Source organism: Lissotriton vulgaris, unplaced genomic scaffold (assembly GCF_964263255.1).
Source record: "Lissotriton vulgaris unplaced genomic scaffold, aLisVul1.2 SCAFFOLD_270, whole genome shotgun sequence".
NCBI classification, from domain to species: domain Eukaryota; kingdom Metazoa; phylum Chordata; class Amphibia; order Caudata; family Salamandridae; genus Lissotriton; species Lissotriton vulgaris.
The window spans coordinates 1077904-1101580 of NW_028248532.1; the positions used below are offsets into that span (position 1 = coordinate 1077904).

At 45.1% G+C, this 23677-nt stretch overlaps 1 protein-coding gene across 1 annotated transcript in view; it reads left to right on the plus strand.

Moving 5' to 3' along the window:
* The window catches only part of LOC147664074 (adhesion G protein-coupled receptor E3-like), a 328851-nt gene that overhangs the window by 40638 nt on the left and 264536 nt on the right, over positions 1 to 23677 (plus strand). Inside the window, exons 4-5 of the mRNA XM_086950002.1 lie at positions 2488 to 2634; positions 20736 to 20882. Coding sequence (XP_086806128.1) covers positions 2488 to 2634; positions 20736 to 20882 — 294 coding nt within the window. The remainder of the gene's footprint in view (positions 1 to 2487; positions 2635 to 20735; positions 20883 to 23677) is intronic.

A 23677-nucleotide genomic window follows, 5' to 3' on the forward strand; every position in this document is an offset into this window, starting at 1 on the left:
AACTTGGTTTAATTTGTATATAACACCGTTTCAAATTCATAAATGGGGAGGGACTGCAGGGATCAATTGCTCTTGCTGTGGGGAATTAGCTGCAGATAGCATACATATGTTTGCCTCCTGCCCTTCTTTGAGTCAACTGTTGTATAAAATGGAACAACGTTTAAGCCAAATTTTTTGTTTTACAGTTGAAATGTCTCCTCAGTTAATATTGCTAGGGGTGTCTGAGCAAAATATGTCAAAACCGGCGTGCAAGCTCTTATTTATAGCAATGACTGCGTGGAGATTGTGCTTGGCGACAGTGTGGTTAGATCCTGTACCACCAACGATCCATATATGGTTTAGCAAATTGATATATATTTATAAATGGGAGAAATCTGTATATAAGAGGAGAGCGCTCAGGGCTAGGAGAGAGGGCGAGCGGATTTGGAAACCCTTAAGGAATGGGTAAATTCTGAGCAATAAGATTCCCAGGCTTCTTTTTGTATTTTTTTGTTTACACCTAGGCTATTATTTTATGCCTTTATGGGCTACACGTATAATCCTGTTCTTCCTTTTTTTTAATATTTGCTTTTCTGTAACTTCCTGGTCGGACCCTCTAAGGGGGGGGTGGGGTGTAGGGTTAAAACTTTCTTTAAAAATGTGGATATATGACATGTACGGAATTTAAGGTTCATTTTTGTTTTAATTTAGTATGGCAATTTTACATACCATGTCTCCGAATGAAAATTTGAAATCCCCCCCCCCCCCCCCCCCCAAAAAGGAAGGCAGGGTTATCATACCAGTGCCAGGAGCCATTGAGGTAGGAGGTAAGCTCTTAATTCCACGGTAAACCCTTAGGGTACAATCAAAGCTGGTTGGGCTTGTTAGTGCTCCATTCTATCCCTACCTTAATAAATTCCCAGGCTTCATCCAGCACACAGACCCATCACTCCATACATCATCACATTCTCACAAAACCCACACTCTACATTCTACTGGCCCAGTCAACTCATGCATACGCTGATACGTCTTGTCACTACAGTATGCTAGGCCAAATCTCTTTGAAGACTGGTAGATGATGTCTCACTTTCAACTTATTACATATGCTTGTTGTTTTGTTGTAGATACGAAAATCATAAAATTTTCATATACAAATAAAGTTGATTATAATTTTAATCAAACTGTACAAGTACTTCGTAGCTGGCAGATGAACTTATGACAGATGGAACATATAGACAAAACATTTTAAGTTTTAGCTCACATCAGAGGGAATTATGATTCGTATTGGCTCAAATAATAGGTACTATGGCATTTGAATTGTAAACTGAAAATCCTTCAACACACATGGATAAATAAAAAATAAGAAAATAATAAAGAAAGCACTGGAAAAGTAAAGTATTGGACCACAAGTGCAGAAAACGAAGTGCACTTCTTCAAAGGCGGATATGCATATGCAAATAGGTTTAGTAAAAAATGCAGTCACAGTGATGATAGACAAAGGATGAAGTGGGTTGACCTACTGACCATGCTGTATGCTACTGTGGTTGTAAGAAAAATGTGAATGGCTGATGAACAGACTAATGTATGAAGACCTCAGACCCTAACCTCCTCTCTGTATGTATGTATTTATTTTTTATGAATAATTTGAAACAATAAGTCTAGCGACAAAGCTAATGCTGTCTCTAGGACAAATCTAATGAAAGAGATCAAACTTACTCAAACTTTTCAAATAATGTCACATGCCTGTCTATTTTAAGAACATCGTTATTACTCAGAAATAGAAAAACACCAAACATCACCAGGAGAATTGAAATATTTAGTTCTAGCACTACACGAGCACTATGTAAATCAAACAAAGTCTTGTTTTCACACAGTTTAATATTTTCTGGTGATATGGAGAACCTGGTAATTAATAAGACCAGATTGGATTTAAATTGCATAGATTTTGGTAAATGTGCTTAGACTAAAGCAGTCCGTGGTTCTCACACCATCTGCATGAATGTAGCAGACAGTTACAGCTGCAGGTGTCTGCAGGGGTTCATCCTTCCACCTGCAGGATAACAACACAACGGCACAATCCCCTGCATAGGTAACATCACTCTCAGGCACTAAAGCAGATGGGACCCAAATGTTTTGGGTAGATGTAAACTCTGTTGTTGATGACAAAGGTTTATTATTATTTTCTCACAACCTTTCAAGTATTTTACAAATATTGATAAAAGTGCTCGGTAGTCCACCACCTGTGGACCCCACAGCATCGGCACCAACACACCAGGAAGTTACAGTTGCAAGTGCATGGTGGGGTCACCCGTCCACCTGCAGGAAAGCAACAGAAGATCACAGTCAACTGCATAGGTAACATCACTCCCAAAAACTAAAAGAGATGGACACCTAAGTGTTTTTGAGGGATGCAAACTCAGTACACTTCAAAACTTTGTCCTCATGGTTTTAGCCTGTTGTTGATGCAAGGCATAGCTTTGGTCTCATCACAAGATAAATATTTTACAGATATTGATGAATGTGTTCAGACTCCCGCCGCCTGTGGACCAAACACTATCTGCCTCAATACACCAGGAAATTACAGTTGCAGGTGCATGCCGGGGTTTATCTCTTCGCCCGAAGGAGAGCAGACAAATGGGAGAATCAACTGTACAGGTAACAATCGCGGATCTATAGGAACTGAGATCTTGGATTTTTTGATCAGTCTTTCTTTCAAAGTTTGAAAAAATAAATGTTGAATCTGAGTTTCATTTTGATTGTAATGAGGAACAGTTTATAATTGTTGCACAGGCGGGATTTTCTTTCAGAATAGAGGTGCTATTGTCATACAACTAAATTGTATATTAATTGTAGAGTGAAAGGATTGTGGGATTTGACATATGAATAATCTAAGAAAGTCTGGCAAATTGCTTTCCCTGCATCCTAACATGACACAGGCAGTGTTCTTCTCACATTCATCAATATTTATCCTAGTTACAAATTTAAGGTCCTGGGTCCAAACATATCCAAAGTAATGGCCCAGCTCTGCTCTTAGCCAGTGGTGCCTTTTGCAGCAACGTGAGCTCATGGGATCCCTTGCCACCCTTTTGAGTATGTCATTTATTCAGAGGCTGCTCCTCCACTAAGGTGTCACCCCACAGCAGTGCAAAAAAGGAAAAATAAAATGATAATAACACGGGCGGTGCATGGCTGGGCTGGTCTGCCACAGAGGAGAGGGGGGAGTGGTGGGCACTTTTTAAGAGTGCATGACGGGTTGGCTAGCCATCTTGGTCCTGCCAAACAGTCATGCGCACTTAGCATGTTCTTCACCAGGCAGTATTGCATTTGCACAGCGTGGGTGGGGAACATACACAGGCTCCCAGTCCCCGTCTGAGTGTCGAAACATGGCGTTCACACCAATCACGACACTGATGTAATGCTGGTGACAGCAGCTTCATGATTGGCTTAGGGGAGCCTGTGTGCTAGACCTGAAAGCCTAGACCTGCTCCCACTTGCACTCAGGACAAAGAAGTGGACTCCAGCTACAGGGACATAACAAGCTGCTACAAGCCCTTTTCCTGGAGAGCCCTTTTTTCTGCTGGTGGCTGTTCCTAAGGTCCTGTACCCTTTACTGTGTCAAAGTGAACTGCTCCTAACATCATGAGAAACCTTGGATGTAGAAACGTTGTGGTTCATGTTAGAAATTGGGATGTTGGTTAGCTGAGGTGTGAGCCCTGGTCATGGGCGTCCGCAGGGTGGGGCAAGGAGGGGCGCTTGCCCCCACCTGGAGCGCACCTCCTTGCCCCCCCTGTGGACGCCTATGGAAACGGGTAGATCGGCAGCCTGGCATTAAAAAATTAATGTTGACACGTGTGACTCTGGGGTCAGGTAGCCAATGTAGAGAGGTGCATGAGAGAATCATCACACTTGCTCCTTTCTGTGTGTTTGGAAAGTGAACTGTATGTTCTAGTGGAGCTTAAAGCGCTACTTTTCTTAGGCATGCACTGCCCTCTGCCATGGGGTAGCCTTTCACGAGCAAAGAGAGAAAAGGATTTATATGTTACTGCTCTTTGAGTTGGTGCGTGGGGGGCTTTTCCGAGCTCTTCTCCAGAAGAGTTTATCTGTAGCGTCTGTCAGGCCAGCTTTCGATAGGGATTGCTGTTTTAAATGCAATATTGTGTCTGGTTAGGTAGCTCAGGAGGTTCCTAAGCACCACTGCACTAGTTCTTGAGCGGTTGCAGTGCACGGGGTAGAATCTCAGCAGGGACGACCCAGCCCGTCAGTCTTCCAGGGCCACTGAAACGCAAATCTTAAAGTATAGCACCTGTAGATGCGAAGTCCCCACGATGGCCGACACACTTTATAAAGGACTACACTTTATAAAGGACTACTTCTCAGCCCGACCGCGTGTCCTCGCCATATAGCTACGAACAAAAGCCTGGTGCGGGTCCTTACACACCCGACGGGTGTATTTGGCACCGGTGACGGCCTGCCCCCATGCCGGTGCTCACCGCCAGACCCCTTGTTCTGTGGCCTAAACCACCAAAACGTGGCTGGGCGGCCACTGGGCTAATTTAGCCATGGGCATAATTGGTACAAAGAGTCACTACGACCACCCAACTTTCATCTGGGTAACAGTTTCAGCACAGAGGCCAAGCTGTGGTTGAGCACACTGAGTGACAGCCCCCCCCCCCATGTCCAGGACAGGGTTGATGCCCCACAGGGGGTGAGTGATTCAGTAAACACGTTGGCCTGATGCTTCAGCTAGACTTGTACTTACAGGGCAGTGTATAGTTTTGCAGCAGGGCAGGGTTTAAACGGACTGTTCCCAACCTGGTGCCTTGGTCAGTCACTCAGTTAACACCCTAAATGCGACAAGCTGTGAGACAATGCGTTGGTCACTTGTCTGCAGGACCTACGATGTTCCTGCACCGCCACTCACCAGGACTGTACCCCAGATCCCTTCACAATCCTGACTCAGCAGGGCAGCGTTAAAGTGCCTTGAAGTATCACACTAAGCACTGGTGTCTGGTGCAAACCTGACTACACGGACACTCACTGCATCTCCCTCCCACCTCTGCTGGAACTTACACCCTGAGCTCAGACAGGACCACAGTCCCAGAAAACAGCAGAGGCCTCAGTCAGACCAGCTTTTCAGGGCATCAAAGTGACAAGTACTAACACGGTCACTAACACTACCACAGCCAGGTACTGCTGCGAACTCACTGAATTACTGAGAACCTCCTTACTTCCACCGATAACCAAGCAATCCTTGCAGTAAATACTGCCATTGTCACTTGAACCGTAGGAGCCATGTACTACTACAAACTCACTGAAATACTGAGTCCCTCTATGCTTCAAGGGGTAGCGAAGCAAGTCATTAAGGCCCTCAAGCAAGTCAAAACAGCCCTCCCAAAGAGGAACTTGCTTATCTCTTCCATCCAATCCAAGCACCAATCCATATCACCATGCAGCGTCTTCAATCCCTTGTTCACCCCCTCTTTAAACCTCACGCCAACTCCAAGAAGGGCTGAAAACACAACAAAGCCTCTTTAACAAATAAATGGTCTTTTAAAGACCTGTGAAGTACTCAGTGCAGCTGTGTGTGTGCCAGGGAAGCCTCAGCCGGGCTTCTAGCTGCCTCATCATGGGGTGGGAGTAGGAAGATGTGCACAGCAGGGGGAAAGGGATGGCCAGTGCAGGTGACGCTTTTTGCTGGCGTCCTAGCCCAGGGTTTGCTGTCTGTGCACTTGTATAGATGTGTATTCGATACAAGTGCACAGACAGCAAACCCCGGGCTATGACGCCAGCAGGAATTACTTTACAAAGGAAAAGTGTCACCTGCATTGCCATCCCTTTTCCCCTACTGTCTGTGCACTTGTATGAAATACACATTCAAGGCGCTGCTCACCAGATGAATGGTGAACAGGGCCATGGATCTGTCTCTTTTTGCATCCAAGGGCACCGACAAAGAAGCAGAGGAGGCCCAGACAAGGAGAAACCAGTAGAAATTTGACCCACATCTATCTACACAGTGAGACCTTCAGGAGGGGCTGGATGTTAGGACGACAGTGCTGCTGATCAGCCCCACTCCACAGAATAGTATCAGAAGAGCAGGCAGCAGTTTTTTAGTAAGTTCCAGTAACTTTAATGCATTCTACAGAATCACCAGCATTACCTACTGGCTGCATATCTAGATTACTCTAAGTGAACAGTGTTGTAGACTTACATGCATGGAAACGTCAAGGAGGACAGTCCCCTCCGAATATGCAAATGAAGTGTAAGCTTCTGGGGCAGATTTAGAAGCCCCTTGGGCCAGTTTTGCGTCACTTTTCCCATGTTAAAAGTGATGCAAAAGTGGCGCAAGGGGCTTCTAAATCTACCCCGTAGTGTTCAGCTTTTGGGGTGCCAGTGGGGTAAACTTAGGGTTCAGGGTGGGTATGGTTTTTGGGGTGCCAGGTATAATTTTAGGTTTCAGGGTGGGTATGGGTTTTGAAGTGTCGGGGTAATTTTATGGTTCAGGGTGGGTATGGGATTTGGGATGCCAGGGGGTCATTTTAGGGTTCAGGGTGGGTATGGGTTTTGGCGTGCCATGGGGTATTTTCAGGGTTCAGGGAATGTATGGGTTTTAAGGGGCCAGGTGGGTAAATTTAGGGTTCAGGGTGGTAATGAGTTTTGGGGTGCCAGGGAGTCATTTTAGGTTTCAGGGCGGGTATGAGTTGGGGTGCCAAGGAGTAATTTTAGGTTTCTGGGTGGGTATGAGTTGGGGGGGGTGGCAGGGGTCATTTTAGGGTTCAGGGTGGGTATGGGTTTTGGGATGCCAGGGGGAAATTGTAGGGTTCAGGGTGGTAATGAGTTTGGGGGGCAGGGGTAACTTTAGGGTTCAGGGTGGGTATGGGTTTTAGGGTGCCAGGGGTAAGTTTAGGGTTCAGGGTGGGTAACGGTTTTGGAGTGCTAGGGGAACAAGTTTAGGGGTCAGGGTGGGTTATGGGTGCCAGGGGGCAAATTTTAGGGTTCAGCACAGGTATGAGTTTTGCGGGGCAGGTGTAATTAAAGGGTTTAGGGTGGGTATGGGTTTTGGGGTGCTCTGGGGTAATTTTAGGGTTGAGGATGGGTATTGGTTTTGGGATACCAGGGGGGTAATTTTAGGGTTCAGGGTGGGTATGGGTTTTGGGTGATTGGGGCCAATTTTAGGGAACAGGGCGGGTATGGAGTTTGGGGTGCCATAAAAGAAAGATGGCTGTGGCACAAAAACCATATGGTGTATGAGATCATATGCGGCCTGCTTCCTGCCCCCCATGGCTCCTCCTGCGCCCCAGTGTTTCTTGTGCCCCACCTGGCACACATCATGTCGGAGGATGGTGATGACTTTAACATTTTACCTCCCCTGGAAACATTTCTGCGGATGCCCAAAGCCCTGGTCAAGCAGCAACACAATAGTAGCCAGGGTAAGGCACAAGCGATTCTCATATTAAACTGTGCTCAACCCCCTGGTAGCTTGACAAAGAGTAGTCAGGCTTAACTTAGAGGTACTGTGTAAAGTTGTGCACCACTTCCAACAGTAAAACAGCGAAACACCATACAAAAGATCCCACACCAGGTTAGAAAAATAGAGCTTAGTGTAATAAATAAAATAAGACCAAAAATGACAAAAATGCAATCAGTAAAACTGACTGTAGTTGTGAATTTTGAAAGAATAAAATGTAAAATAGTACCTAGAAACAGAAAGCAACAACCGCAGCTATTTGATCGCACTAGAGTTCATGCCAACTGTGATGATCCCAGGTTGCAAATGGGCCTTCTAGTGGTTTAATTTCTCAATCATTAATGATTGACAAAGGTCTTCCACTAGAGGAAACATGAAGCACTCATCTACTATTACCATGAGGTAATGACCATTTGCAAGGGGTCCAAAGAAATCAACTGCAATTTTCTCCCAAACCTGTCTTGGATGATCCGACATGTTCAACAGATGCTGTGTTGTTTTGGGAGGTAAACAGTTACACAAATGACGAGCCTAGAGCTCTGTCTCTCAACTCGCTCAAGCAGGATGAGGGAACAGATAAGAACCAGGACATCTTCCTTTGTGGCACCAATTCCCCGATGTCCCAGTAAATGACTTGATGTTGTGGACTTTCAGGAATGACAGTTCTCCACCCTTGCAAGATAATCTCTACTTGTGTAACTGACAGTCCAACACCCACTTTCTTGAATTTCTTATCTTCACTGTTGTTATCAAGAGGTCAAGTATGTGTTCTCCTGGATTGGTGCATGGTTGGATTTCCCACAGACTTTACATCTTTCCAATGCTATGTAATTTACCTTCATGTGGAAGGGAAAATCCACATCGATAGCACAACTTCTTCTTCGGAGACATCCATTCACGGCCTTCTAACTTGTGTTTTTTCTCACTTTTCATATTCAGTGCCAATTCATTCTGAGTTCCTCCAGGCTCCATGTCAGCAGCTTGTTTGTCGGCACGTTCTTCAGCCCTGACCGCTATTAGCACATGCTCCAGATTGAGTATCTCTGTCAGCATTCGGCGTGTGAAGGGATTTGACAGGCACCCGTCTATGACCCTGAGACGAATGTATCTTTGTAATTGAATTTGTTGAACTTACAGTGTTTGATGAGCATTTCAAGTCTTTCAACTAAGTCATCCATCGTTTCACCATCGCTCTGTCTCTCCTAACTGAAGATGTACCTTTCAAAGTCAACGTTTGTCATCGTATTGAGCTTGAGGTTCAATACTCCATCTCCTGCTAGGTTCTTAAGATGATTGATGATCTTTTTGTCATCGGTTCTTTCTGGTGCATCAATAAAATCATCAAAGGTTTCTTTCCAAGCAGTTTATTGGGTGCCAAGACTCTGCTTTTTGTGGTATGAAATCAATACAGCTCTATTAGGAAAACAGCAGCATCATACCTTGTGCTGGTTTTCACTACTGCGACCAGGATTATATGGTGGTGAGGCTGTACTGGACCTACAGCAGCCTCTGGCCCGGTGTCATGACTGTGAGCATCAGCCCACTGGCTAGTGCGTGGGCGGACGTGCACAACCGGAGGTGGTAAGACCCCATTTTCTTCTTTGACAGTGAGTAGTTGTTTTTCTTCACCACTCTGAACCTTTTGAATTAAACCTAGTTTTCTCCACCTTAAGCCTTCCTTTGCATTTATGTGCTTTCCGCACAGCATTCTTGTGCATCTGGCTGTCACTGATTGTTGCGCTTTCTGTACCTGACAGTCACTGCCTTTAACATTACCGTACTATGTGAATTATGGCTCTGCGTTAATTTGTTGCATCGCACTACTTATCTCAGTCGTATTAGAAATTTTCTGACCACCATAAATGAAACTCTGCATAGGGCCATCACTTTCTTCTAACATCTCGTACTGTCCGGAGTATCGATTTGACCCCACATACGCCAACCGTCAATTCTCCACTTTGACTGAGGTGCATGTGGCAAATACAAGCAGTTTGCTGGACCTCTGCAAAGTGTCTCGGAGAGCACCCTCGACTCCTTGAGTAGTGGGGTTTTCATAACCTCTGGCTCATCAATATTTGTAGCATCCTCCCCTGCCAGTTCATATGTAAATGAATTACGTCACACATGGAGCTCAGTATTACACATCTTTACCACTCAGAGAGTAACCGGTAACTGACAAGCACTGCATCATGAATTTATTAATCACACCCAATCACTTATGTCATTAGACTATGGAGTCCATTATGGACCATAGGGGTCCCACACGCTATAATACACCTGACACTACATCACCTAACAGGGTTCTGTTTGGAGATCTAAATCTCCTCATTCAAGGTGGACACCGTTGCGTTGATCTACAGCAACATTTTAAAGAATCTGCAGCATGATTCAGCTCCATAGATGGATCATTTATAGGATCATTGGCCTTTTTCACGATGCTACTTGTGAGGCACCCCCAGCATTAGCCCTGGACACCTGAGGTGTGTTTTTGTTTCCCTTTTGCTGGTGGACAGAGTCCCTCTCTTCTGAGCTAACCTTGACCTTAGCGTTTGTTTACCCACTGTTAAAGTAATCATTGTCTCCTTCATCTCCTGTTTTCACCTAGACGTATTTACTTCCACTTACACAGTAGTGATTTCAAGTATCGGGGACTCTTCAATTGACAATTAATCATTAATGGATAAATGGAGAAATTCTGACTTCATACGGACCAGCACAGTTGAAGATTCAGTAAGAAAGCACTCTTCTCCTGCCAAATAAGGTCCTTTTCTTGTTGCTGCTGCTGCATAAAGTGTGGCTATCGTGAGTGTATGTTTAATAGTTAAAAGATGCAGACAAAGTAACATTCTGGGTAGCTCTGCTGCAGTATTAAGAACTTGACCCTTGAATTTGTTTCCAGAAAAACAGCAATTCCTGCTTTTTTACTAGAGTCAGAAGAGAAATACTGTCTATGAATGCACGTAAACAACAACACGAATGCCAGTGCTGGACTCAATTTAGTCGTTTTAAATAGACCAATGGTACGAATAAAACATACCAATGTGCTTTTTACTAGGGTCACTTATTTATTTTAGTCATTTATAATCACTAGTACAAATATTTTCATTATTTTTCACAGAACAATATTTTTGTGCATATACACATTATATACAAAAACAAACAATTTTTCAAAATACACACACATTTTTACAAAGTTACAAAATGGCATCACATCCACATCATCCTTTCTCTCTCCAGACAATCAACTTACATACACACTCATACTCAATAAACCTATTGAAAAAGGGGCCCTCTGTCATAAGAATACTTTCTCATATAGCGTCATAAATCATGTTAGTCAGTTCATGGAATCAAAATAGTGAGAAAAAGCTCAGTCAGGGTTTAATCCTATCTTGTCCTAACAAGGTTTTTGAACTGTTAGCCAATGACAAGGAGCCAGAAATGGTCGACGCGTTTCAAATCCCCTATTATGGGATTCTCCTCAGGACCAAAAGGTTTCTTATTAATCCTGTACAACTGATGTCTCTTTTGGGAGGTGGAGGGAGTTATTTCAAGTGTGCTGTTAGGGTTGTCACTGAAACGGGGGTTCCCGGTTTGCAGCTTTCTCGGTCCCCGCCGGGACTCGATGTAGTTATCGCTGTGTCTGTCCGCGATAAAGCTAGTCGCTTGTGTCTCGTCACAAATCCATTAGAGGCGGCGTTTCTGCTCGTTCCCTTCCTACTCGTAGGAAGGGAACGAGCTTTATCGCGGACGGACACAGCGATAACTACATCGAGTCCCGGCGGGGACCGAGAAAGCTGCAAACCGGGAACCCCTGTTTCAGTCACAACCCTAACAGCACACTTGAAATAACTCCCTCCACCTCCCAAAAGAGACATCAGTTGTACAGGATTAATAAGAAACATTTTGGTCCTGAGGAGAATCCCATAATAGGGGATTCGAAACACTTCGACCATTTCTGGCTCTTTGTCATTGGCTAACAGTTCAAAAACCTTGTTAGGACAAGATAGGATTAAACCCTGACTGAGCTTTTTCTCACTATTTTGATTCCATGAACTGACTAACATGATTTATGACGCTATATGAGAAAGTAATCTTATGAGCTTCAATAGGTTTATTGAGTATGAGTGTGTATGTAAGTTGATTGTCTGGAGAGAGAAAGGATGATGTGGATGTGATGTCCTTTTGTAAATTTGTAAAAATGTGTGTGTATTTTGAAAAATTGTTTGTTTTTGTATATAATGTGTATATGCACAAACATATTGTTCTGTGAAAAATAATGAAAATATTTGTACTAGTGATTATAAATGACTAAAATAAATAAGTGACACTAGTGAAATGCACATTGGTATGTTTTATTCGTACCGTTGGTCTATTTAAAAGGACTAAATTGAGTCCAGCACTGGCATTCGTGTTGTTGTTTACGTAGATTTGACTTAGCCTTGCTGGTGATGAGTCTAGACCCTGTTTTGTTTTCCGTCTATGAATGCACGTCATCACATTTGGGCCAAGTCTTTCTTTAAGAGATGAGTCATGCAAGGCAGTGCTTTCGATGCTACAAGACTCCGCAATTGGAGTTTAGTAACATCAACAGCAATGTGCCCTGCATTTAGCTGGGGCTTTGAGACCTCAGACATTGAAGCCTTGCCATTTAACCATGATGCAATGTCAGTTAGTAAATGTGTTCAGCTTATTGGCTTAGTATTAGGGCCAAAATGTGCTTGGATATGGGACAACGTGCTTGAGCTAGTGAGTTTGGAGCCAAAGTCAGTGATAGGAGGGTATACTGAACTGGGGAAGAAACAACAGGGTAAACTGCTCTCCCTATTGGAGCAAAGTGCATTGATTACAGGAGGAGCAGTGGGTCAGTCGAGGGGGAGGTGGAGGTGTGAGATCGGTTCAGGACTAAAGTCATCTTGTCCACCAAGACCAGTGTATGCAAATAAGCAGAGGAGGTGCCAATCTTGTCCAAGCCAACACTCAGGCAATGCAGAGGAATACTCGATCATGCCAGGGAAGCTGATGGAGGACCCTGCTTTGCTAGGGTAGTGTGGGTCATGGAGGGATCAGTTAATGATTCATGGTCTGAGCCATGGCTTTGACATTGATGAAGCAGGGATGGCCTTTCATGGCAGCTCTCTTCAGATGTTGGCTTGTGAGGAGTTTTCCTAGAGGTGCATCCGGTCTATTGGGTATATCACTTGATCGGAGCATCTCTGTATTTGTGAGATGTTGAGGGAGGGTCTTCTGTGACTTCCGGTGGACACAGTATTGAGTGGGCCTTCCTCATGATGCAGAATGTGTTTTTAATTATTCCATGGAAGCAATGCAAAGGATTTGGCCCATGTGTACTTTGTCCCCTCATCTTGCAGGAAGATAGTAGCCGGTTTCAGGAGGTGGTGTGTCTGAAATGTGATGGGTGAGAAATCCTGTTAGAGACATATTTTGCTTCCCTCATAAGTTATTGGGCTTCTGCTAAGTGCAGGATTCAGAATGTCCTCCTTCTGTCTGAAATGAACAACGCAGGTTGAAAAATCTTGTGAGGTGTTGGAGGGGCCCAAGAGCAAGCCAACCCTGTGTGTAAAGTCCTTATTCAGTCAGACTCTGCCACTCCTTGAGTACATTTCCAAATAAATATGCCATGTATATCTCAATGTCATTCCCCTCTGCTCTTGACTCTGCCATTGTATGTAATTACCGGCATATGGGGCACTCATTTCATAGACATGCCAAAATGCTAGCCCTGGTAAAATTAATGTAATTAATGACACTGGGGGACTCCTACTGCACATTCTGGAAAAAATGGGGTCAACTCCTCCACTGACTTAGCACACTAATGGCTTTTGAGACATTTTGCTTTAGAATGCACCTTTTAATTCCATGATGTTAAAACTTTTCTCAGAGGGAGCAAAACACCCACCGCTCTAAAGTCGGATTTTCTTACAACACTCGCTCACCGGAATTCCAGGCTAGTATCATACGTCACCACTCTCAAAATTCACTGAACAAAACTGGTGAGGACTCGTTACAGAACTTGAACAAATACCTGCTGGTGCAAAAGCTATGCCCAGTAAAATGGATGACAGAGAAGTTTTTGGGACATTGGAGACAAATGCCTTGGGGATTGCTATTTGGTGAGGGAAAGACAGGACTCCCTGTTGGAGCAGTTTTCAATGATGCCTTGTTAGATTCTTAGATAAACTGTGATGTATGTGTTGTAGTTGGAAGGCATGGTTATCATACAAGTGCCAGGGGCCCTTGAGGTAGGAGGTAAGCTCTTAATTCCACGGTAAACCCTTAGGTTACAATCAAAGCTGGTTGGGCTTGTTAGTGCTCCATTCTCTCCCCGACCATAATAAATACCCTGGCTTCATCCAGCACACAGACCCATCACTCCATGCATCATCACATTCTCACAAAACTCACACTCTACATTCTACTGGCCCAGTCAACTCATGCATACGCTGATACGTCTTGTCACTACAGTATGCTAGGCCAAATCTCTCTAAAGACTAGTAGATGATGTCTCACTTTCAATGTATTACATCTGCTTGTTGTTTTGTTGTAGATACGAAAATCAAAAAATGTTCATATAAAAAATAAAGTTGATTATAATTTTAATCATGGAAACACAGAGAGAGAAAGGAGTTGCGTCCGTAGTTACTGGACGGGGAATACTCCTGATTCCCTGGTCGAGGTATAGAAAAGAACAAATGAAGGAGTATTACCCGATGAGGGTGATGAAGGCTTTGTCCAAACTAAGGAAACATTGTTCCTTTGTTAGTAAACCCCTCACTCACCACCTGGTGGTGACTTGCTTCATCATCGGGGCCCACCCAAGTGGCCTAGCGTCACTTGGGTGTGCTTCAACACCTGAGTTACAGGGGAGCAGGTAGTGAAGTGTGGGATGTGAACAAAAAAAGTGTGAGTGTTAAAATTGTCCTGGTTAATGCTTTTATACAGATTTTAATAAAAAAGTAACTGGACAATATTAAAAATGTGGGTGAGATAGTAGTAGGGAAGTTACGGCCAACATATCTCAGCTTATGTGTTGGTCAACATGTTTCTACCATGTGGGGAAATCCCCGGTATTCTTCAGGACCAAAACAAGGAAGTGGGTGGTGTGCGCACCCAGTCCTAAATCCTTGGTCATCCAGAAGGAAAATATACTTCTGGGCAGACACTCCTAAGATTTAGGGTGCAGATAAAAACTGGAGAGGAACTCTAGTTGAGCTGCATCAAGCAGGAGATGGGGGCTTCGCCGGTAACAACATATTAGTTGGATGTGGCGAGCAAAGGCAAATCACCTACGTCTCCCTGTCGCTGCTCGGATGCCCCGAGCAGCGACAGGGAGACGTAGGCCCTCCGCCATGGGGTAGCCTTTCACGAGCAAAGAGAGAAAAGGATTTATATGTTACTGCTCTTGGAGGTGGTGCGTTGGGGGCTTTTCCGAGCTCTTCTCCAGAAGAGTTTATCTGTAGCATCTGTCAGGCCAGCTTTCGATAAGGATTGCTGATTTAAATGCATTATTGTGTCTGGTTAGATAGCTCAGGAGGTTCCCAAGCACCACTGCACTGGTTCTTGAGCGGTTGCAGTGCAAGGGGTAGAATCCCAGCAGGTACGACCCAGCCCATCAGTCTTCCAGGGCCAATGAAACGTAAATCTTAAAGTATAGCACCTGTAGTAGTGAAGTTCCCACGTGGCCGACAGACTTTATGAAGGACTACTTCTCAGCCCGACCGCTTGTCCTCACCACATAGCTACGAACAAAAGCCTGGTGCGGGTCCTTACACACCCGACTGGTGTATTTGGCACCGGTGACGGCCTGCCCCCATGCCAGTGCTCACCGCCAGACCACATGTTCTGTGGCCTAACCCAGCAAAAGGTGGCTGGGCTGCCACTGGGCTAATTTAGCCATGGGCATAATTGGTACAAAGTGTCACTACGACTGACAAACTTTCATCTGGGTAACAGTTTCAGCACAGAGGCCAAGCTGTGGTTAAGCCGGTTGCAGAAGGTGGTGTGTCTGAAATGTGATGGGTGAGAAATCCTGGTAGAGACATATTTTGTTTCCCTCATAAGGTATGGGGCTACTGCTAAGTGCAGGATTCAGTATGTCCTTCTTCTGTCTGAAATGATGAATGCAAGTTAAAAAATCTTGTGAGGTGTTGGAGGGGTCGAAGAGCAAGCCAACCCTGTTTGTAAAGTCCTTATTCAGCCAGTCTCTGCAACTCCTGGGGTACATTTCCAAAGAAATATGCCATGTATATCTCAATGTAATTACCCTCTGCTCCTGACTCTGCCATTGTAAGTAATTACCGGCATATGGGGCACTCATTTCATAGACATGCCAAAATGCTAGCCCAATGTGTGACATTGTTCTGCATTCTGTCCATCAACTGTTGTTTTTGCATCTGTCACCCCGAGTGGGATGGGTATGCTCAGACCTGAGTCCCATGCTCTTCACACCACTGGAGTCAAGCTATCCTGGCTGAAGACGGCTGATAGCCAGAAACCGGTCCTAGGATGCTTGATTCCGGTCCAGGAAAGACATGGCTTTGCAGTTCGGTTTCGACTGTCCCCTTGAGGCACAGGGTCAAGGCTGATTTGCATATGGCCGTGTCTGAACTGGGGTGGTGTGGAGTGCAAAAAAACGATGGATTTAGGCCCAGATCTCTGTACTGGGGTGAATGTATGACATTGTTCTGCATTCTGTCCATCAACTGTTGTTTTTACATTTGTCACCCCGAGTGGGATGGGTATGCTCAGATGTGAGTCCCATGCTCTCCACACCACTGGAGTCAAGCTATCCTGGCTGAAGATGGCTGATAGCCAGAAACCGGTCCTAGGATGCTTGATTCCGATCCAGGAAAGACATGGCTTGGCAGTTTGGGATGGACTGTTCCCGTGAGGCACAGGGTCGAGGCTGATTTGCATTTGGCCATGTCTGAAAAGAGGTGGTATGGAGTGCATATAAACGATGGATTTAGGCCCAGATGTATGTACTGGGGTGAATGTATGACATTGTTCTGCATTCTGTCCATCAACTGTTATTTTTGCATTTGTCACCCCGAGTGGGATGGGTATGCTCAGATGTGAGTCTCATGCTCTCCACACCACTGGAGTCAAGCTATCCTGGCTGAAGACGGCTGATAGCCAGAAACCGGTCCTAGGCTGCTTGATTTCAGTCCAGGAAAGACATGGCTTGGCGGTTCAGGCTGGACCGTTCCCATGAGGCATAGGGTCAAGGCTGATTTACATATGGCCATGTCTGAACTGGGGTGGTGTGGAGTGCAAAAACACGATGGATTTAGGCCCAGATCTCTGTATTGGGGTAAATGTATGACATTGTTCTGCATTCTGTCCATCAACTGTTGTTTTGGGATTTGTCACCTTGAGTGGGATGGGCATGCTGAGACGTGAGTCCCATGCTCTCCACACCACTGGAGTCAAGCTATCCTGGCTAAAGACGGCTGATAACCAGAAACCGGTCCTAGGATGCTTGATTCCGGTCCAGGAAAGACATGGCTTCGCAGTTCAGGCTAGACTGTTCCCATGAGGCACAGGGTCAATGCTGATTGCATATGGCCATGCCTGAACTGGGGTGATGTGGAGTGCAAAATAACGATGGATTTAGGCCCCGATCTCTGTACTGGGGTGAATGTATGATATTATTCTGCATTCTGTCCATCAACTGTTGTTTTTGCATTTGTCACCCCGAGTGGGATGGGTATGCTCAGACGTGAGTCCCATGCTCTCTACACCACTGGAGTCAAGCTATCCTGGCTGAAGAAGGCTGATAGCCAGAAACCGGTCCTAGTATGCTTGATTCCGCTCCAGGAAAGACATGGCTTGGCAGTTCAGGCTGGACTGTTCCCATGAGGCACAGGGTCAAGGCTGATTTGCATATGGCCATGCCTGAACTGGAGTGGTGTGGAGTGCAAAAATCGATGGATTTAGGCCCAGATCTCCGTATTGGGGTGAATGTATGACATTGTTCTGCATTCTGTCCATCAACTGTTGTTTTTGCATTTGTCACCCCAAGTGGGATGGGTATGCTCTGACGTGAGTCCCATGCTCTCCAAACCACTGGAATCAAGCTATCCTGGCTGAAGATGGCTGATAGTCAGAAACCGGTCCTGGGATGCTTGATTCCGGTCCAGGAAAGACATGGCTTGGCAGTTTGGGCTGGACTATTCCCATGAGACACAGGGTCAAGGCTGATTTGCTATGTGGCCATGTCTTAACTGGGGTGGTGTGGAGTGCAAAAAAACGATGGATTGAGGCCCAGATCTCTGTACTGGGGTGAATGTATGACATTGTTCTGCATTCGGTCCATCAACTGTTGTTTTTGCATTTGTCACCCCGAGTGGGATGGATATGCTCAGATGTGAGTCCATGCACTCCACACCACCAGAGTCAAGCTATCCTGGTTGAAGATGGCTGATAGCCAGAAACCTGTCCTAGGATGCTTGATTCCCGTCCAGGACAGAGATGGCTTGGCAGTTCGGGCTGGACTGTTACCATGAGGCACAGGGTCGAGGCTGATTTGCATATGGCCATGTTTGAACTGGGGTGGTGTAGAGTGCAAAAAAACGATGGATTTAGGCCCAGTTCTCTGTACTGGGGTGAAGGTATGACATTGTTCTGCATTCTGCCCATCAACTGTTGTTTTTGAAAATGCTAGCCCTGGTACATTTAATGTAATTAATGACACAGGGGGACTCCTACACCACATTCTGGAAAAAATGGGGTCAACTCCAGTGCAATGTTAGGATCCACTGACGTTTGTGAAAATTGTGCTTTAGAATGCACCTTTTAACTCCATGTTGGTAAAACTTTTCTCAGAGGGAGAAAAACACCCACCGCTCTAAATAAAGTTGGGTTTGCTTAAATCTCTCGCTCACTGAAATTCAAGGCAAGTATCATGTGCCACCACTCTCAAAATTCACTGAACAAAACTGGTGAGGACTCGTTATAGAACTTGAACAAATACCTGCTGGTGCAGAAGCTATGCCCAGTAAAATGGATGACAGAGGAGTTTTTGGGACATTGGAGACATTTGCATATTGGATTGCTATATGGTGAGGGAAAGATAGGACTCCCTGTTGGAGCATTTTTCATCGATCCCTTGTTAGATTCTTGGATAAACTGTGATGTATGTGTTGTAGTTGGAAGGCAGGGTTCTCATACAAGTGCCAGCAGCCATTGAGGTAGGAGGTAAGCTCTTAATTCCATGGTAAACACTTAGGTTACAATCAAAGCTGGCTGGGCTTGTTAGTGCTTTATTCTCTCCCCGACCATAATAAATTCCCAGGCTTCATCCAGCACACAGACCCATCACTCCATGCATCATCACATTCTCACAAAACCCACACTCTACATTCTACTGGCCCAGTCAACTCATGCATACGCTGATACGTCTTGTCACTATAGTATGCTGGTCCAAATCTCTTGGAAGTCTAGTAGATGATGTCTCACTTTCAATGTATTACATCTGCTTTTTGTTTTGTTGTAGATACGAAAATCAAAAAATGTTCACATAAAAAAAAAGTTGATTATAATTTTAATCAAACTGTATGAGTGCTTCCTAGCTGGCAGATGAACTTATGACAGATGGAACGAATAGACAAAACATATTAAGTTTTAGCTCACATCAGAGGGAATTATGATTCTTATTGGCTCAAAGAATAGGTACAATGGCTTTTGAACTGCAAACTGAAAATCCTTTAAACACACATGGATAAATAAAAAATAAGAAAATATTAAAGAAAGCACTGGCAAAGTAAAGTATTGGACAACTAGTGTAGAAAACAAAGTGCACTTCTTTATAGGCGGATATGCATATGCAAATAGGTTTAGTAAAAAATGCAGTCACAGTGATGATTGACAAAGGATGAAGTGGGTTAATGTTTGAAATTAATGTTTGAGCTTGTAAAGCGCACTGCTACCCGTAGGTTTCCTGGCGCTGTATAATCCTGGGGATCCCGTCCTGGCTTTCCCCGTGGGATGGTCCCTGCTGGGAGTCCCCAAGGTGGAGCCAGGCATCCCCTGCATTGATGGGGCCTTTGTGGAGATTAGGCAAGCCAATGCCCAGAGTTGCCGAGTGGGACCCCTGATTAGAGTAGGCACCAAAGAGAGAGTTATCGAGTCCGCTGACCAAAGTCCACGACCATGCCGCATCAGGAATTGAAACCTGGTCCCGGCCGACTTCTGCTCCCGGGTCTGCCGCCTCTAACCAGTGAGCCACACCATTCCACAATGGTTTGACCTACTGACCATGCTGTATCCTACTGTGGTTGGAAGGAAAATGTGAATGGCTGATGAACAGACCAATGTATGAAGACGTCAGACCCTAACCTCCTCTCTGTATGTATGTATTTATTATTTATGAATAATTTGAAACAATAAGTCTAGCTACAAAGCTAATGATGGCTCTAGAACAAATCTAATGAAAGAGATCAAACTCACTCAAACTTTTCAAATAATGTCACATGCCTGTCTATTTTAAGAAGATCGTTATTACTCAGAAATAGAAAAGCACCAAACATTAACAGGAGACTTGAAATATTTAGTTGTAGCACTACACGAGCACTATGTAAATCATACAAAGTCTTGTTTTCACACAGTTAATATTTTCTGGTGATATGGAGACCCTGGTAATTGATAAGACCAGATTGGATTTAAATTGCATAGATTTTGGTAAATGTGCTTAGACTAAAGCAGTGTGTGGTTCTCAAACCATCCACATGCATATAGCAGACAGTTACAGCTGCAGGGGTTCATCCTTCCACCTGCAGGAAAACAACACAACGGCATAATCACCTGCATAGGTAACATCACTCTCAGGCACTAAAACAGATGGGACCCAAAACTTTTGGGTAGATGAAAACTCAATACACTTCAAATCCTTGACCTTCGTGGTTGAGTCTGTTGTTGATGACAAAGGTATATTATAATTTTCTCACAACCTTTCATGTATTTTACAAATATTGATGAATGTGCTCGTTCGTCCACCACCTGTGGACCCCACAGCATCTGCACCAACACACCAGGAAGTTACAGTTGCAAATGCATGGTAGGTCACCCCTCCACCTGCAGGAAAGCAACAGAAGAGCACAGTCAACTGCATAGGTAATATCACTCCCAAAAAATTAAAAGAGATGGACACCTAAGTGTTTTTGAGGGATGCAAACTCAGTACACTTAAAAACGTTGTCCTCATGGTTTGAGCCTGTTGTTGATGCAAGGCATAGTTTTGGTCTCATCACACGATAATAAATATTTTACAGATATTGATGAATGTGTTCAGACTCCCACCGCCTGTGGACCAAACACTATCTGCATCAATACACCAGGAAATTACAGTTGCAGGTGCATGCCGGGGTATATCTTTTCACCTGAAGAAGAGCAGACAAATGGGACAATCAACTGTACAGGTAACAATAACTGATCTATAGGAACTGAGATCTTGGATTTTTTGATCAGTCTCTCTTTCAAAGTTTGAAAAAAGAAATGTTGAATCTGAGTTTAATTTTGATTGTAATGAGGAACAGTTTATAATTGTTGCACAGGCGGGATTTTCAGAATAGAGGTGCTATTGTCACACAACTAAATTGTATATTAATTGTAGAGTGAAAGGATTGTGGGATTTGACATATGAGTAATCTAAGAAAGTCTGGCAAATTGCTTTCCCTGCATCCTAACAAGACGCAGTCAGTGTTCTTCTCCCATTTGTTTATCCTAGTTACAAATGTAAGGTCCTGGGTCCAAACATATCCAAAGTAATGGCCCAGCTCTGCTCTTAGCCAGTGGAGCCTTTTTCAGCAACATGAGTTAATGGGCTCCCTTGCCACCCTTTTGAGTATGTTGTTTATTCAGAGGCAAAAAGCGCAAAAACCACAGTTGATGGACAGAATGTAGAACAATGTCTTACATTCACCCCAGTACAAAGATCTGGGCCTAAATCCATCGTTTTTTTGCACTCCACACCACTCTAGGTCAGACAATGGCTATATGCAAATCAGCCTTGACCCTGTGCCTCATGGGAACAGTCCAGCCCGAACTACCAAGCCATGTCTTTCCTAGACCGGAATCAAACATCCAAGGACCGGTTTCTGGCTATCAGCCTTCTTCAGCCTGGATAGCTTGACTCCCATGAGTCACAGGGTCAAGGCTAATTTGCATATAGCCATTGTCTGACCTAGGGTGGTGTGGAGTGCAAAAGAATGATGGATTTAGGCCCAGATCTTTGTACTGGGGTGAATGTAAGACATTGTTCTACATTCTGTCCATCAACTGTGGTTTTTGCAATTTTCACCCCGAGTGGGCTGGGTATGCTCAGACGTGAGTCCCAGGCTCTCCACATCACTGGAGTCAAGCTATCCAGGCTGAAGAAGGCTGATAGCCAGAAACTGGTCCTTGGATGCTTGATTCCGGTCTAGGAAAGACATGGCTTGGTAGTTCGGGTTGGACTGTTCCTATGAGGCACAGGGTCAAGGCTGATTTGCATATAGCCATTGTCTGACCTAGGGTGGTGTGGAGTGCAACAAAACGATGGATTTAGGCCCAGATCTTTGTACTGGGGTGAATGTAAGACATTGTTCTACATTCTGTCCATCAACTGTGGTTTTTGCAGTTTATTCAGAGGCAGCTCCTCCACTAAGGTGTCACCCCATAGCAGTGCAAAAAAGGAAAAATAAAATGATAATAAAACTGGGCGGTGCATGGCTAGGCTGGTCTCCCACAGAGGAGAGGGAGGAGTGGTGGGAACTTTCTAAGTGTGCATGATGGGTTAGCCAGCCATCTCGGTCCTGCTAAAAAGTCATGCACACTTAGCATGTTCTTCACCCGGCTGTATTGCACAGCCTGGGTGTTGAAAATGCAAAGGCTCCCAGTCCCTGTCTGAGTGACGAACCATGGGGCTCAGAGCAATCACGATACTGATGTCATGCTAATGACAGCAGCTTTATGATTGGCTTAGGGGAGCGTCTGTGCTTCCGGCTTCTGTCCTGGGACTCGTCTCAAAGAAGAGTGAAGGAGAGACGATGCTGTGAAGAGGTAACTGTATTTTGTATTCTTCACCCCCCACCCCACCACCCTGATCTGTGCCAGCCACCACTGTGTTTATCAGAATATTTTTGCAGTCATTCACCTGTAATCAGGTCATATTGGTACCTATTGCCAACTGAGTTTTGTAGTATGTTGAGTAGAACTACAATAGTACTACTAAAGTACTACAAAATGTTTTTCAAATACATGGGGTCTATTACGATGGCGGGCGGAAACTGCAACTGCAAAAGGGACCGCACGCCATAGGTGCAGCGGTCCCGCCATGCCAATCAGGATACGACTGCCACCATGGCGGTGGCATCCCGCATTATTACTTTGCGGCGGGCGTTGCTGTCAGCAGCACCCGCCGTGATGTGAAAAATGCATGTTGTGCATTTGCATGCACAACGTGACAGGCACTGGGCGGTGCTTGCCACCTTGTACATGCAATACATGGGGTCTATTACGATGGCGGGCGGACACCGCAATGGCAAAAGGGACCGCCCACCATAGGTGCAGCGGTCCCGCCATGCCAATCAAGATACGACTGCCACCATGGCGGTGGCATCCCGCATTATTATGTTGCGGCAGGCGGTGCTGTCAGCAGCACCCGCCGCAATGTGAAAAATGCATGTTGTGCATTTGCATGTACAACGTGACAGGCACAGGGTGGTGCTTGCCACCTTGTACATGCAAATGTAAGGGGGGTACCATTTGTACCCCCCATGTGTACCCCCCTCCCAACACCCTGGGGACCAGCAACGGGCCCCCAACAACAAGTACTGCCTCCCTTTCGATGGCGGCAACTCCACCATGGAAAGGCCGCCATCATCATAATATGGATGGTTGTGGCTTGCAGACACGACATCATATTATATCCCTTTTCCGCCCGGTCGACGAGTCGACAGGTGGAAAAGCGGCGGACGGTCTTTCCGTCCGCCGCAGACCCCCAACCATACTTATATGGTGGGTGGTCAATCAGGCATGGATGGCGGGCGTATGCCCCCTGTCGGGCCAGCAGTGGCTACCGCCGGCCCGGAGGGGGCGATCCGTCTGCCATCCTAATAGACCCTTATATGTGGAGGCCTGTGCCTCTGCCTCTCTTCTCTATGTGGGGATCTCTGTCCCGACTGCAGATATCACCGCACACATAATTCTTTTTTTTATTTTTTATTTTTTTGTG